General features: G+C 40.6%; 1 protein-coding gene across 2 annotated transcripts; it reads left to right on the forward strand.

Moving 5' to 3' along the window:
• Positions 1-55: 55 nt before the first annotated feature.
• On the forward strand, positions 56-14,441 carry OSER1 (oxidative stress responsive serine rich 1). Of its 2 annotated transcripts, none has more exons than XM_017878031.1 (4): positions 56-264; positions 3,987-4,103; positions 7,598-7,711; positions 13,217-14,441. In XM_017878031.1, the coding sequence occupies exons 2-4, from the start codon at positions 4,027-4,029 to the stop codon at positions 13,902-13,904; spliced, it is 879 nt and encodes a 292-aa protein (XP_017733520.1). In that variant the 5' UTR covers positions 56-264; positions 3,987-4,026; the 3' UTR covers positions 13,905-14,441. The 2 variants fall into 2 exon arrangements, with proteins under 2 accessions (XP_017733520.1, XP_017733521.1); XM_017878032.1 differs by lacking the exon at positions 56-264 and adding an exon at positions 2,792-2,884.
• Positions 14,442-14,760: the final 319 nt, after the last annotated feature.

Consider the following 14,760-nt stretch of genomic DNA (forward strand, 5'->3'; position numbering starts at 1 on the left):
GGGGGCGGGTGCGGGGCGTTCGAGAGGCGCGGCCCCCGCTCTGCGCCTGCGCAGCCGTCCGCTGCCGCGCTGCCGAGTCACCGGGGTGGGAGGAGCATGAGTAGGGGGCGGGGTGCATGCCGGAATGCGCAGGCGCAATGCGACCCCCGAGGCGCGGGCCGCCCACTTGGCTGGTTTGGATCCGGGTCAGTCGGGCGCCGAGATTCGGGAGAGACGCTCTGAACTGACTGCTCCGCATCACCGGAGCGCCCCAGCTGCGAGGCGGTAAGTGCCCTGACGTGACGGGGAGGGGCCGCAGCATAGCGTCTCGGCCTGCACAGTCGGTCTGGCCGCGGGCGGTTTTGTCCGGGCCCGCCCGCCTTGGGTCGCGTCGTCTCCCGACGCCTCCTGCCTGGGCCGGGCCTGGGCCTCTCCGCGCCCCCTTATCCGCCGCGGCCTGTGCCTGCTGGAGCTCCGAACTCCGCGCTATCTCCCCTTCCCGCCTTCCTGTTCTCCCGCAGACCCCGCCCCGCTCCTTCGCCGTCTCACGCCCAGCGACAGCTTCCCCTTTTCGTCCTCTTTGGCCGCCCTTTGCCCTTTCCCGCCCTTTCCCTCTCGCCTCGGAGCCCCGTTCTCGTTGGCTACCTCTTCGGCCCCACTCCTTTCTTCTTCCGCATCCCTTGTGCCTCGCTCCGACTCCAGCCTCTCGTTCTGACCTCGGGAATCTCTCGAGGAGCGCAACTTTCCAGCTGGAGACCCCGGGCGGGCAGAGCCCCTGGACAGCTCCCTGCTCGGCGTTGTCCTCAGACTCCAAGCCCCGTCCTACCCCTCTGGGTTCTGACCAGGAATTTTCTCCGTTCATGTTTAACCGCGACAGGCACAGACTCTGGGTGAAAAGAAAGAACTTCGTGCTTTGGCTGCAGCACTGCGAGTGTAAAGGGATGAGTGGGTTGCACGGAGAGGTGTGAATGTGCTTTTGTCCTGGGGCCGATTGTTTCCTCTCGGTCTAGTTTGCCTCTTCGAGTTGCTGGACAGGGTTTTCTTCCCGCTACTCTACGCTTCCTGGTGGTCTGGGAGTTTCGAAATCTTTAACGTTGTGATAACAACGCTTACCCGCGCCATCCCTTGATCGTTCTTAGGTCTTCTCCGGCGTGGAAATGTAGACCTAGACTTGAGATTCAATGAGGTCTTGGTTAAAACGGCAAGATAGAAGTAAGATTGTGACTCATCCATTTCGTTGAAAGAGAAAACCAGGAATTTGTCCTTTTGATGGAGGAACTTAGAATAACTGTAATTTTTGTAAGGTTGTGGAAAATCCGAGGCACAGTTAAATTGCCCGGTTTGATTTGACTTAACATGAGGTAACTTCGAATAGGCTTTTTAAAGTTTCATCTCTTTGGATATTGTTCAACTTAAAGAGTTCACTGCAGTTAAAACGCCAAGACTGTCTCCCACAAATTTGATGTTAATGAAGAAGGGCAAGCCAATTGTATCTGTTGTCCGGAGTTAGTTGTACAGCCCTTTCTTTGAGTGAATGTGGATCTGGGGATGCAGAGGAGCATAATGAGCCTTTTATAATTACAAAGATGCTCTTCTCTGGCTCTTAAGGTTATGCCTAATGCTCACCTTTGCTTTTGGCTGAAATAACTGAGAAGAAAGGTGAGTAGTTAAAAATGCTGGAAGTCTGAAAATCGTTTAGACAGAACTTCATTCCTGAAGTTTTAGTCTGTAGTCAGATTTTAATTCTGTTTTGGTTTTTAGATGATAGATCTTTTAGTGTGTCAACAGGAATGTAAAGTTTGTATTAACATCTAGGGTGATCACCTGCCGTGCTATTAAGTCAGCATTGTATAATTAAAAGTTACATATATGGGTTCAGAGCCTCTTAGCACAGTGTTATATTGTAAGCTCTTGGAGGGCAGGAATGAGATTCTTCTAGTCCTTACAGAAATGGAGTTTCGACTTCTGTCCCTAGCATTCATTCTGGTGCCATGCACGTGGTAGGAATTCTGTAAATATTTGTGAACGAAATGAATTTCTGCCTGTATGATTCAGCAGTGTATACTTAAATGTGACGTGTACATAAATGCTGACTAATTTCCAGAGAGGGCGAAAGAGGACTTGTGTGGGGTCTGCGGGTTGGGGAGATTGGCTCAGATGATTTATTAACTCGGTAAGGGCTGAACATTGACTAACGGATCATAAGGTAATTGAGGAACACTATAAGTCAAACTTCAATTTAGTTCTGCCAGCAGGAAGAATTTGTTTACAACCTACAGTAGTACTCTTTTAGATGATGTGAAGCTTTGAAAATATTGAAATAAGTGATTGCTCACCTCTCCCCCCAGGTATATAGGAATTGATTGTGTATTTGGAGGGATCCTACCCTAAATTGAGAAGTAGGGACTAGTGAAGCATGGGATTGTGTGGATAATGTTTCTTCATGTTTATGTACTTAAATAAACCAGCAAAATATACGTAGAGGATGTATTTAAAATTTTTTGTGTGTCCCAAGGAGTTGAAGTGCAGGCTGGCTGAATTTCTTTTTTTTTTTTTTTAGTAGCTGAATTCTTTTGAGACTGTTTTCAGTGTTCCCCAGAGACCTCTGCCTAAAATACCTTAACTTTTGCAAATAAATAAATAAGTAAAGTGAAAAGTCCTGATTCCTTGCCTCTTTATTTTGCGCTGGTACTACAATAATAGAATGGTTACATTATATGAGACATGATGACACCTTGACCTTTGGAATATTAGAGGTCTCACAATAACTTCACAGCCACCCTGAGAAGAGCAGATACGAATCAGAGAGGACCCAGGGCCTGGTGGAGAGGCACTACTCCCTCTGAGAATGCCTAAGGGGGGTGGGGGTGGGTTGGGGGGGTGGTAACAGCTTAGAAATAAAGAGGTGAAGTGAATCTTTTGCTTCAAATATCCTCTATTTCTATTTTTTCCTGTGGTACTTTTTTTTTCTTTCTTTCTGATTGTCTCTGATATGTTCACAGATGCTGCTTTGCTTAATTTTTATTCAGGATTTGGTACTAATAACCCTGAGTGAAAAAATAATTTGGAGACTAGATTCAAGGGTTTTTTAACAGACTTCTTTGTTGTGTTTCTTGTTGCTTTGGTTGGTTCTTCATCTCCCTTTCTCTGTTTAAAATATAAAAATTAGGTGGAAAATATGGAGGACTTTGGTTAGTCAAACTAGTTAAGAGATCATTTAATGGTGCATCTACACAATAGTCATTTCTATTTTTTTTCTTTACTTTCAACCTTTAGGCTAAAGAAAAGTTGTTTTTTTTTTTTTTTCTTTTCCACTAATGTGCACAATAATTTTTTGTGGGGTTTATAGTTCATTTATTTTCTTTCTTGTTTAACAATTAATTATACTATTCCAGGCTATGAAGGAAAACACAAGTGGAAGTATCAACCTTACTGGTAGAGTGTATTTATAATTCAGCTTTCACAGTGGTAATGCCTTGTTCTCTAAAACATATCTTCCTGAACATAGCTGTCTGGGTCAGGATTGCTCTAGAGAAATACTATCATGTGTCATGAAAGTTATACTTAACTAGGGTTAGGCCAGACAAATACTCAGTGTCATTTTAAAGAATCAGAGTGCTATAATTTGAGCTATTCCCTTTTATTTCTGATGTCATTTTGTTCATAGATTTCTAGACCAACTGGGGAGATTCCCCTGTTAAAATGTATGTATACTGAAACGTAGATTTCAGATCATCTAGTTTCCAAAATTGTGTAATAGGATATTGGCATCAAGTATGTGAATAGTTTATATTCTGTCATAGTACATATCCATTTTTGGTATCATTTCATTTGTTTCCCCTTAAGAAAACCTATAGTCTCCAGTTATCTACACTGAAACTTCCTTTTTGAAATAAAAATTTGTTTTTTTTTCCTAACAGTAAAGGTAACAGGAATGTAAAATCTTAAAAAAAGGTATACTTTTGATCCCGTCTGTTTTACTTTGCTCACTTTATTTTCTTTTTTAGTGTTAACAGGAACATCGATAAGTAGTGTAAAACTTGCACAATGAAATCCGAGGCCAAGGATGGAGAGGAGGAGAGTCTACAGACTGCTTTCAAGAAATTAAGAGTGGATGCATCAGGGTAATTAAATATGTAATACATTATTTGGAATTATTTGTTTACTCATTCAAAATAGTCTCTTCTCCTTAAAAAGCTCTTCCTCTTTTAAAATTTCTCATTATTGAAAGGAGATATAAATGCTAATAGTGCAATACAACATCCTTCCAGATTCTGCACAGTATTGTTTTAGTTTTTTAAAAAAAAAACCCTTTGGTTAAATTTGAAAAGTAGCAGTTCATTTGCCCTCCTAGGTTGGGTGTTTTGGTTTTCGTTCACTTTGAGGAGGGCTTCCCCCCACCTCTTTTGAATAAAAGATTATCAAGTGGTGTCCCATCAGGGATTTTATCATACATCTCAAGAGAATCACAATATTTTTCACTAAAAGTGGATTGGCTCAATAGAAATCTATGAAGACATTGTAGATTTCATGGTCTGTGATTGCTGAGTCTATCACTATGGAAACCTCTATTCAGTAGGGTTCTGTCACTGAGATCAATAACCTTGGACCCTTTGGCCAAACTAATTAGTGTACCTGCATACCAGCTGCTGTCTGAATGTTAATGTTTCACCCTTTGCAAAATGTTCTGTGTAAGACTCTTCTCACCCCAATTCTTTCTCCCAGGCCAAAAGAAACCAACATTTTTAATGGATGTAAGAATTTCTTTTCATGAATGGAAACTAAACACTGGAAACTCAGAGTAGAACACCCACAAGTAATAATAATCATCATTAATGTTTATTATTTACTTCCTGTGCCCTAAACACCGGGTTAAGTACTTTGTGCACATTATTTAATCCTCACTACCACCTTAGTACATGGATACTACTGTCATTTCAGTTTACAGATGAGACTCACACAAATTAAATTACTTGCTAAAAGTCACATTGGTAAAAGTTGCAGAGCCAGGATCTGAACCTAGACAGCCTGTCTCTAGAACCTCTGCTCTTAACCATCCTTTATGTGGTACCTTGAAGACAATATGAAGAAATGCATGCAGTACCTAGCACAAAGTAAAAACTAGATGTTAGTTGTTATAGCCACCTGCCTGTTGCTGGTACTATTTTTGGCCTATCAAATTAAAAGGTTTATGCTGATAGATTTGCACAGTAGATATTATAGGTGCTCATATTTGCTTCCATGATAGTTCAAAAACATATCTTTCCTCTTGATGGTTTTCTAATGTGGTCGTCTTGGCAGTTCATATCAGTCATTTGATAAATCGTCTTGGGAAACAGAAGCAAAGCAGAGAAGCAGATAGTTCCAGATTGTGGCTGCAGTGTATCCTTTGTGATTTCTTATATAGGAATAATTTTTTTAAATCAGGAAAATACTAGGAATGTGTACACACAGTTATACATACAAATCTCTTAGTGTGTAAATTTATATAAGTAACTCTTGATACACAGACTTCTTTCCTGATGTTTTAAAAGAAGTTGAAATGTAAAATAAAGCCAGGCTGGGCATGATGGCTCACGCCTGTAATTCCAGCACTTTGGGAGGCCGAGGTGAGCACATCACTTGAGCTCAGGAGTTTAACACCAGCCTCGGCAACGTGGCAAAACCCTGTCTCTGCAAAAAAACCAAAAAATTGGCTTGGTGGTGCATGCCTGTACTCCCAGCTGCTCTGTAGGCTGAGGTGGAAGGATCACTTGAGCCCAGGAAGTGGAGGTTGGAGTGAGCCGAGATCGTGCCACTGCACTCCAGCCTGCGCAACAGAGCGAGACCTTGTCTCAAAAAAAAAAAAAGGTAAAATTAAGCCATTTTGGTATCCCTAAAAATTACTTAGAACATTATTTTACAAATTTTCAAAATATATGGTCAAAAATTATGTATTTGTAAAACCAAATGCTGCATGTTCTCACTTAGAAGTGGGAGCTAAGCATTGAACACACATGGACATGGGAACAGCAGACACTGCTGACTACTGGAGTGGGGAGGCCAGGAGCAGAATGTGGGTGGAAAACCTACCTATAGAGTACTGCGCTCACTACCTGGGTCCAGTATGCCCATGAACAGTCCTACACATGTACTACCTGTATCTAAAATAAAAGCTGAAATTAAAAAAAATTATATTTGTAGCATATGTTCTGCCTTGAGTAAAATTATAAGGGAAGGAGAACATTTGAGAAAACAAAGTAAGAGAAGGGGTGAGTCATTAGCATGACTAAGCAGAATAAGACTTGTGTAGTAGTGTATCATACATTCTAGTTGTTTTATATTGTTGCCAGTTTACAAATGGGACATCTGAGGATTGACTCATAAACTAACCAAGCCTTGCCAGGAATTTAGCATGATCCCGTTCAACAGGTTTTGACTCCTTAATGGTATTTGTCTTATTAGGACAAATCTCTATATAGATATAAATCGATATATATAACAACAATATTCTGTTTATCTGACTATAATATAATACATGCTTATAATAGAAAAACTTACGAAAACAAAACAGGATAAAAACGGAAGTAAAAATCACAGTTTACCATAACAACTGTTAACACCTATATCACTGGTTCATGATAGCCTATACTTATTTTACCTAGTTGAGATCATAATAATATGTATAGGTGTTTAACCATGCTGCTTTCTCCTTACAGGCATTCCCCTATATCATTAAAAGTTCTTTGTACACTTAATTTCTAATAAATTCCCAACATTTTACTGTATAGGTGTGCCATAATTTAGAAATACAGTATTTTTTTCTATTACATATTATTCCCAGTTACTTTTTACTTTCAATTATGTTTCATTGAACATCCTTTCATTTTAGTAGATTAATGTCTCTTTCTAAAGAATTTTGTCAGCACCATAGCATCTATAGTAGGAGGGGTGTGTGTGTGTGTGTGTGTGTGTGTCTGTGTGTGTATGTGTATGTTTACGTGTGTTGAAAAAGTCTGGAAGGATTTCCACCAATGTTCGATGTTGGTAGTCTCTGGGTTGTGAGGTTATGGATGATTCTGTTCTTCTTGCCTTTAGATTTTTTCATGTTCTCTACTGGGAACCCGTATTATCTGTATAATTTTAAACCACAAGGATTTAACTCTGATTAATATTTCAAGTTTATTAGTTGCAAAAGTTAGAATATTTTTCTAAAAGTTGCGTAATATTTGAAAATGTATTCAGTGTTAAGTTAGATGGAGTCTCCTAAAGTTTTTGCTTCTAAACTTAGTTCCATGACTCTGGTTTGGCTGCGTAAGATAAATGGTCAGTGTCATTAGCATTCTCTGACCGTAAGGCCTGATCTGCCCCAGGGAAACAGCCTGAAAGTCTATTTATATCCTGCTCCTGGGTACACTTACCAGTCATTCTTCGGCTTATGATTTTGCAGCCATGGGCTTTTAGGGATCCTCTAAATTTGGTTTTGAAGGAAAATGTACACTAAAAGCTGAGCAATTTTTGAGAAACCCAGACTGGAAAAAAATAATGTGTGATAAAAATTGTATTTGAGTTAGTGAGAACAATATGTTCTCCTCATTTTATAGTTTTTTGTAGCCGTAAACTTTGTTCTTGTCTTCAGGTCCATAGCATCTCTGTCTGTTGGAGAAGGCACAGGTGTCAGAGCACCAGTCAGAACAGCAACAGATGATACCAAACCTAAAACCACATGTGCATCTAAAGACAGTTGGCACGGGTAAGAGCTTCTTATTGCAATGATTTTCATTCCAATATTATAAAATATTATTGGATTTTCCTTCCTAAGTGTCCAGAAAAGAGTAGGTTATGATATAGAACCTAAGACCCAGTGATTAGAGAAGGACCTATTCCTTCTTTTGCTGAATTTGCTGAGACTTTCTTTTTGGCCTGGTCCGTATTCAATTTTTACAAATATTCTATGTCTATTTGAGAAGATTGGTACTTCTCTCATTATTCTTGGATTATATGTCCATTAAATCAGGCTTTTAAATGTGTTATTTGAACCTTTTTTTCAATATTTTAGTTAACTTGACTTACAAATAATAGAGATGTATGTTGAAATCTACCCCATGGAAGTGAATTTGTCTATTTTCCCTTTAAATTCTATGTTTTTGCTTTATGTATCTTGACGTTATTTTGTTGGATTTATATAGCATAGGTTTTGAATGTTTTCCTCCTGGTGAATTGAAACTTTTATTATGTAGTGACATTCTTAATCCTTCATAATGGCTTTTGTCCTAAAGTTTTCTTCTAGTGAGTGTTTCCCTTGTTTGTCTTTTCTTTTCTTTTTTTTTTTTTTTTTTTTTTTAAGACGGAGTCTTGTTCTTGCTCTGTCACACAGACTGGAGTGCAGTGTCACAGTCTCAGCTCACTGCACCCTCTGCCTCCCCGATTTGAGCAATTCTCCTGCCTTGGCCTCCCAGGTAGCTGGGGTTACAGGTGCCCGCCACCATGCCCAGTTAATTTTTGTATTTTTAGTAGAGACAGAGTTTCATCATGTTGGCCTGGCTAGTCTCAAACCTCTGACCTCAGGTGATCTGACCACCTCGGCCTCCCAAAGTGCTGGGATTATAGGTGTGAGCCACCACACCCAGCTTTCTACTCTTTCAAGCATTCTGTGTTCTTGTATTTTAGCTGTTTCATATAAATATCATATAACTAGGTTTTATTTTTTTCTGTTTTATTCAATGTGATCAGTTTTTTTTTAACTGCTGGGTTTAGTGCATTTACGTTTATTTGATTATTGATATCTTCAGAAGTGATTTTGCCATTTTACTTTATTTGTCCTGCTTTTTTATGTTTTTCTTTCCTTTTTTTTCCCCACCTTACTTCTCCTTGTTTCCTTTCCAATTGTTTAAAAACAATTGTTTGCAAGGATTTTGTTTGTTCTTTTCCTCTAGTGGTTTGGAAATGGCACTTTATTTCTATTCTTTCAGTAGTTGTTAGCCTTGATTTTGCCATGTGTGCTTTTAACAAACACAAAAATTAATGGTATTTTAGCCCTTCTCCTCAGAACCCCTTTCCTCTGATCTCCTGACTTCCATGATGTAGTTGCCCAGTATTTTAGTTGTGTTACTTATTTTTAATCTCACAAACTAGGTTTTATTATTATTATTTAAGCAGACAGTGTTTATTTAGATTTTTCTACTTGTTTGTAACTTCTTTTCTCACCATACTTTCACCTCAGACCTCCCATATACAATCACTTACTTTTTTCCTAAAGTAGTTTCTTCAGTGAAGGTTTATTGCTAGTAAATAGGACCTCTGCATTGTATAACTCCATATAAATACATTTGAAAGGGCCCCTGATGTTAAATAACGTCATGTCCTATTGGTAAGTAACAATCATCTGTATCCGTGGGGGATCGATTCCAGGTCCTCCCCACCCACACACCCCTCTCAATACCAAAATCTGAGGATGCTTATGTCTCTTAGACAGAATGGTGTAGTATTTGCTTACAACCTGTGCTCATTTTTCTGTATACTTTAAACCATCTCTAGAGTACTTATAATAGCTACCACAGTGCTTACACAGCACTTCACTCACACAGACTCAGCGTAGTGCTAAGAGCACAGCAAATTCAATGTTTGCTTTTTGGAACTTGGTGGAAGGGATGTTTTCAGTCTGCTGCTAGTTGAATCCACAGGTGTAGAATCCATGGATACAGAAGACTGACTGTACTTTGCTCTCATTTATCTGAAAATGTCTTTATTTCGTCCTTGGTTTTGAAAGATAGAGTTGATATACTTGACATTATATTTCTAGATTGACAGTTATTTTCTCTTGGCACTTAAATGAGGTATAATTGATTGTCTTCTGGTTTCATTACGTTGATATTGAAAAGCATACCTTCAATCCAGTTGTTATTAATTTGGAAATAATCTTTCTAGTCTCTGGCTGCTTTTAAGATCTTCCTGTTGTCTTTGCTATTCTATAGTTTTGCTACAGAGTGTCTCTATGTGGATTTCTTTTTATCCTGCTCTGGTGTATTTCCTGTGTTCATAGATTCTCTTACCAAATCAGAAAATTTCTCAGTCATTGTGTCTATGAAAATCACTTGTCCTCTGTTCTCTGTATTCATTTCTTCAGAAATTCAGACTTACTCTGTCATCTCTTTTAATTTTTACATTTTTCCAAATCCTTGTCTCTGTACTGCCTTTTAGGTCAGGGGTTGGCAAACTTTTTTTTGTAAAGCACCATATGGTAAATTTTTTAGGCATTGGAGGCCAAGAAGCAAAATTCCAAGGATATTAATAAGTGCTTAAATAAGAGAGAAAACTCCTACTCTACCCTGTTTGCCTGGGGTTGGCCGTCCTGGCTGGTGGACACATTTTTGTCTTCAGTTGCTGAGATAGTCGCAGGATAGAGTGACTAGCCTGAAAGGAGAACCTTGTGGAATGGGTGGGTAGCATGTAGTGCCAGGGTCAGTTCTACTCTCTGTTCCAGTGAGGCTCAGATCCCAGCATGCTCTTTTCTCCTCCAGAGATCCCAGCACTGGTTGAAGTCTTGAACTGAGATTCTGCCTCTCAGTGATCAGCAGTTGCCAACAGTAGAGACCCAACATGTAGATGTTAGCTAGTGTGGGCACTGGACAGTGGTGCATCGTGTCCACTGGCCAGGAAGGTGGGAAGGGAGAATAGGGACAGGGGAGGATCCTCTAGCCTGGTCTGTGGCTCACAGTGCTAGCCCACTGGAGCAATGTCTACAAGCTGTACAAAAACAGGCAGGGAACCAGATTTGACCCACAGGCTGTAATTTGCTGGACCCTGTTACAAATAATTCAGATTTATTTTCTAGTCAGGTAATTCTTCCTTTAGCTGTGTGTACAAGTCCCCCCTTATCCATAGGGGATATGTTCCAAGAACTCCAGTGGACACCTGAAACTGCAGACAATATCAAACCCATTTGCCATCAATCAGAACACGTTTTTGTTCATGTCTTCCACCCACATATTTAATGCCTTTTCTATCTTAACTAAGGACTTACATGCACTGTGGCTGGAACTTTTGCATTTGAAGTGCAACAGTAAGTCTATCACAAATTTGTTTTTCCTTCTTCACAATTTGTCAGACAGGAGATTCGTTCTTACTGTACATCTTAGCAACCTCAGTATGTGTTTTGTTTCTTTCCTTTCCTTATTAAGTCAAGAACTTTCACCTTTTCTCTTAAAGAAAGCTGTCTTAGTTCATTTTCTATTGCTGTAACTGAATACCTGAGACTGGGTAATTTTTTTTTTTTTTGAGATGGAGTCTCGCTCTGTCGCCCGGGCTGGAGTGCAGTGGCCGGATCTCAGCTCACTGCAAGCTCCGCCTCCTGGGTTTACGCCATTCTCCTGCCTCAGCCTCCGAGTAGCTGGGACTACAGGCGCCCGCCACGTCGCCCGGCTAGTTTTTTGTATTTTTTAGTAGAGACGGGGTTTCACTGTGTTAGCCAGGATGGTCTCGATCTCCTGACCTCATAATCCGCCCGTCTCGGCCTCCCAAAGTGCTGGGATTACAGGCTTGAGCCACGGCGCCCGGCCAAGACTGGGTAATTTTTAAAGAGACTTATTTCTTATATTTCTGGAAGCTGGGAAGTGTAAGAGCACGGCACCAGCATCTGGTGAGTGTATCATTGCTGCATCATAACATGGGGAAGGATATCACATGGCAAGGGAGCTCGTGAGAAGTAGCCAAACCGGCTTTTTTTTTTTTTTTCTTTTTTTTTGAGACGGAGTCTGGCTCTGTCGCCCAGGCTGGAGTGCAGTGGCGCGATCTCGGCTCACTGCAAGCTCCGCCTCCTGGGTTTACGCCATTCTCCTGCCTCAGCCTGCCGAGTAGCTGGGACTACAGGCGCCCGCCATCTCGCCCGGCTAATTTTTTGTATTTTTTAGTAGAGACGGGGTTTCACCGTGTTAGCCAGGATGGTCTCGATCTCCTGACCTCAAACCGGCTTTTATAACAGAGCCGTTCTTGTGATAACTGTCCCTCTCCCTCACTAACCTTTTAATTCATTAATCTGTGGATGGATTAATCCATTCTTGAAGGCAGAGCCCTTGTGACCCAATCACCCCCAAAAGTCTCAGCACTGATGCGTTCGGGACTAAGTTTACAACACATGAACTTGTGGGTGACACATTCTAACCACAGCAGAAGCACTTCGTGGCTTTTCTTGGTATACCCAAACTGCTAGCATCACTACTCTTGCACTTTGGGGCCATTGTTAAGTAAAATAAGAGTTACTTGAACAGAAGCACTGCAGTACCATGATAGTTGATCTAGTAACCAAGATAGCTACTAAATGACTAATGGGTAAGTAGCATATACACTGTGGATACCCTGGACGAAGGGCCGATTCACATCCCAGGTGGGACGGAGCAGGATGGTGCAAGATTTCGTCATGCCACTCACAGTGGGACGCAATGTAAAACTTACGAATTGTTTATTTCTGGAATTTTTTATTTAATATTTTCAGACCATGGTTGACTGCAGGTAACTGAAACCGTAGAAAGTGAAACCATGGATAAGATGGGACTACTGTGTTCTGTTTAGCTCATTCATTTCGTTTAATTCCAAATAAAACATTTTTTTTTTTTAGTGTCCTGTTTGGTTCTTGCCTCTAATTCACTTAGCAGTTTTGAGTATCTTTTCTTTTCACTCAGTTCTTTATTTAAATGTTTCATGAATAGTTACCTTACATAGTGTGTCCAGTAATTCCCAGTATCTGAAAACCTCAGGGATTGTAAATATTGTTAGTTTTTTGGTTTTAATTGATTGGCTGTTACCAATGATAGAAATGAATCAAAAATCTATTTAATAGTAATGGCATAATGATCATTTGTAACGTTAGCCTCACAGTGGTTCTGACGCTGCTATATTCAGGTTTAGGGCACAATATTTAGACTTTACGGGATTGGTTTCAGTTGTCTGTTTGAGGTGTTTCCCTCAGACTCACTGGTCAAAGGCTCCCAAGGTGTTCTATCCCAAATGTTTGGCCCAAGTGATTCAGTTAAAAAATACCATTATCTCACCTGGTTGTATAGCTTGCTAATAAGATGATGTTGAAGTTTTTGAGACACAAAGACTTAGGCAGCATGGAAATGGAGGCAGGTGCATCTCTTGTGGGAAATTTATGAGCTTAGACTTGTAAATCTGACGGGAGGTAAATTTCCTATTATCATAAAGAATCTGTTTAGGACAGCTCTGTATCCCAGCTTCTTCTTGTATATATTTTTCCTCTTAGGTCTACAAGGAAGTCTTCACGAGGAGCAGTGAGAACTCAGCGTCGTCGACGTTCTAAGTCTCCTGTCCTTCATCCTCCAAAGTTTATACATTGCAGTACAATAGCATCTTCTTCCAACAGTCAACTGAAGCACAAAAGCCAGACTGACTCACCTGATGGCAGCAGTGGGCTGGGAATTTCAACCCCGAAAGAGTTCAGTGCAGGAGAAAGCTCTACTTCTCTCGATGCTAATCACACAGGGGCAGTCGTTGAGCCTTTGAGAACTTCCGTTCCAAGGCTCCCATCAGAGAGTAAGAAGGAAGACTCCTCTGACGCTACCCAAGTCTCCCAAGCAAGTCTCAAAGCCAGTGATCTCTCTGACTTTCAGTCCGTTTCCAAGCTAAACCAGGGCAAGCCATGCACATGCATAGGCAAGGAATGCCAGTGTAAGAGATGGCATGATATGGAAGTGTATTCCTTTTCAGGTCTGCAGAGTGTCCCTCCCTTGGCTCCAGAACGAAGATCCACACTTGAGGACTACTCTCAGTCGCTGCATGCCAGAACTCTGTCTGGCTCTCCCCGATCCTGTTCTGAGCAAGCTCGAGTCTTTGTGGATGATGTGACCATAGAGGACCTATCAGGCTACATGGAGTATTACTTGTATATTCCCAAGAAAATGTCCCACATGGCAGAAATGATGTACACCTGATAGCAAGAAGCTAATTCATATGCTTTAAACCAATGAAGGCTTGTCAAAGAGATTTAGTTAATGGCAGACCTTGTGGCCACTTTGTGTGAGAAGACATCTCTTTCTGCTCACTGTGCTTGCAATAAAAACTTTACTTGGCATCTCAGTTAATCTTCATTCTTTAAACTTACTCTTTGAGTTCTTCCATACACTTCAAGGCAAGCAGATCAAAGAAAATTTAGAAATGTTCCTGGGGATGAAGAAACCGTAATTACTTGAGACTGGCAGCAGTGGGTAAAAGCCTTTGTAAAACAGTGCATTTTTCAGATTTGTTTAAGGTTTGGTAGCCAAGGAAAGTAAAATGTGATTTTGTAACTGCACTAAACATTTGTCATGCTGTAGTTGCCAGCCCAGAATATTAGAAGTTACAAGACTGATTTAAACCATCTCTGATTTAATGCAAGATTTATTGTGTCTATAAAGATTTCTCATGTTATTGTTAAGCCAGAGATCTAAGGTTTAGATTCAATTTGAATAAACTAGCTGGCCTGCCCTCTATTGTTTGAGAGAGTTATTAACGATCACTAAAGAAGCCCCTGCTGGTGCTGTTCATCCTGAGACATGTTACATGCAGTTACTCAAGCAGCTTGGAATGGGCTGCTTCAGTTGGAGGGAGGAGGTGTAATATTTGAAACTAGTGTGTGTCTTCACCATCTCCAGCATTTTAAGTATATGGCGTGTTTTTTTGTTATTAGTTGTAATACAGGTCTCATACCTCAGTTTCGGATGTTCTAGATGGTTACCTCTTTGAGCTGCCCTGTCACCCCAGCAACCCCAAAAGAGAATTTTGTAAATTCTGTATCCCACAGATTTGGTC

Source organism: Rhinopithecus bieti, unplaced genomic scaffold (genome assembly GCF_001698545.2).
Source record: "Rhinopithecus bieti isolate Rb0 unplaced genomic scaffold, ASM169854v2 scaffold_10347, whole genome shotgun sequence".
Lineage (NCBI taxonomy): Eukaryota > Metazoa > Chordata > Mammalia > Primates > Cercopithecidae > Rhinopithecus > Rhinopithecus bieti.

Bases quoted from the DNA above. Each gene is read 5' to 3' on its own strand.
- OSER1 (XM_017878031.1), top strand. From the start codon at position 4,027: ATGAAATCCGAGGCCAAGGATGGAGAGGAGGAGAGTCTACAGACTGCT. The intron at 4,104-7,597 runs GTAATTAAATAT...TCTTGTCTTCAG, and splicing joins TTAAGAGTGGATGCATCAGG to GTCCATAGCATCTCTGTCTG. The intron at 7,712-13,216 runs GTAAGAGCTTCT...TTTTCCTCTTAG, and splicing joins TCTAAAGACAGTTGGCACGG to GTCTACAAGGAAGTCTTCAC.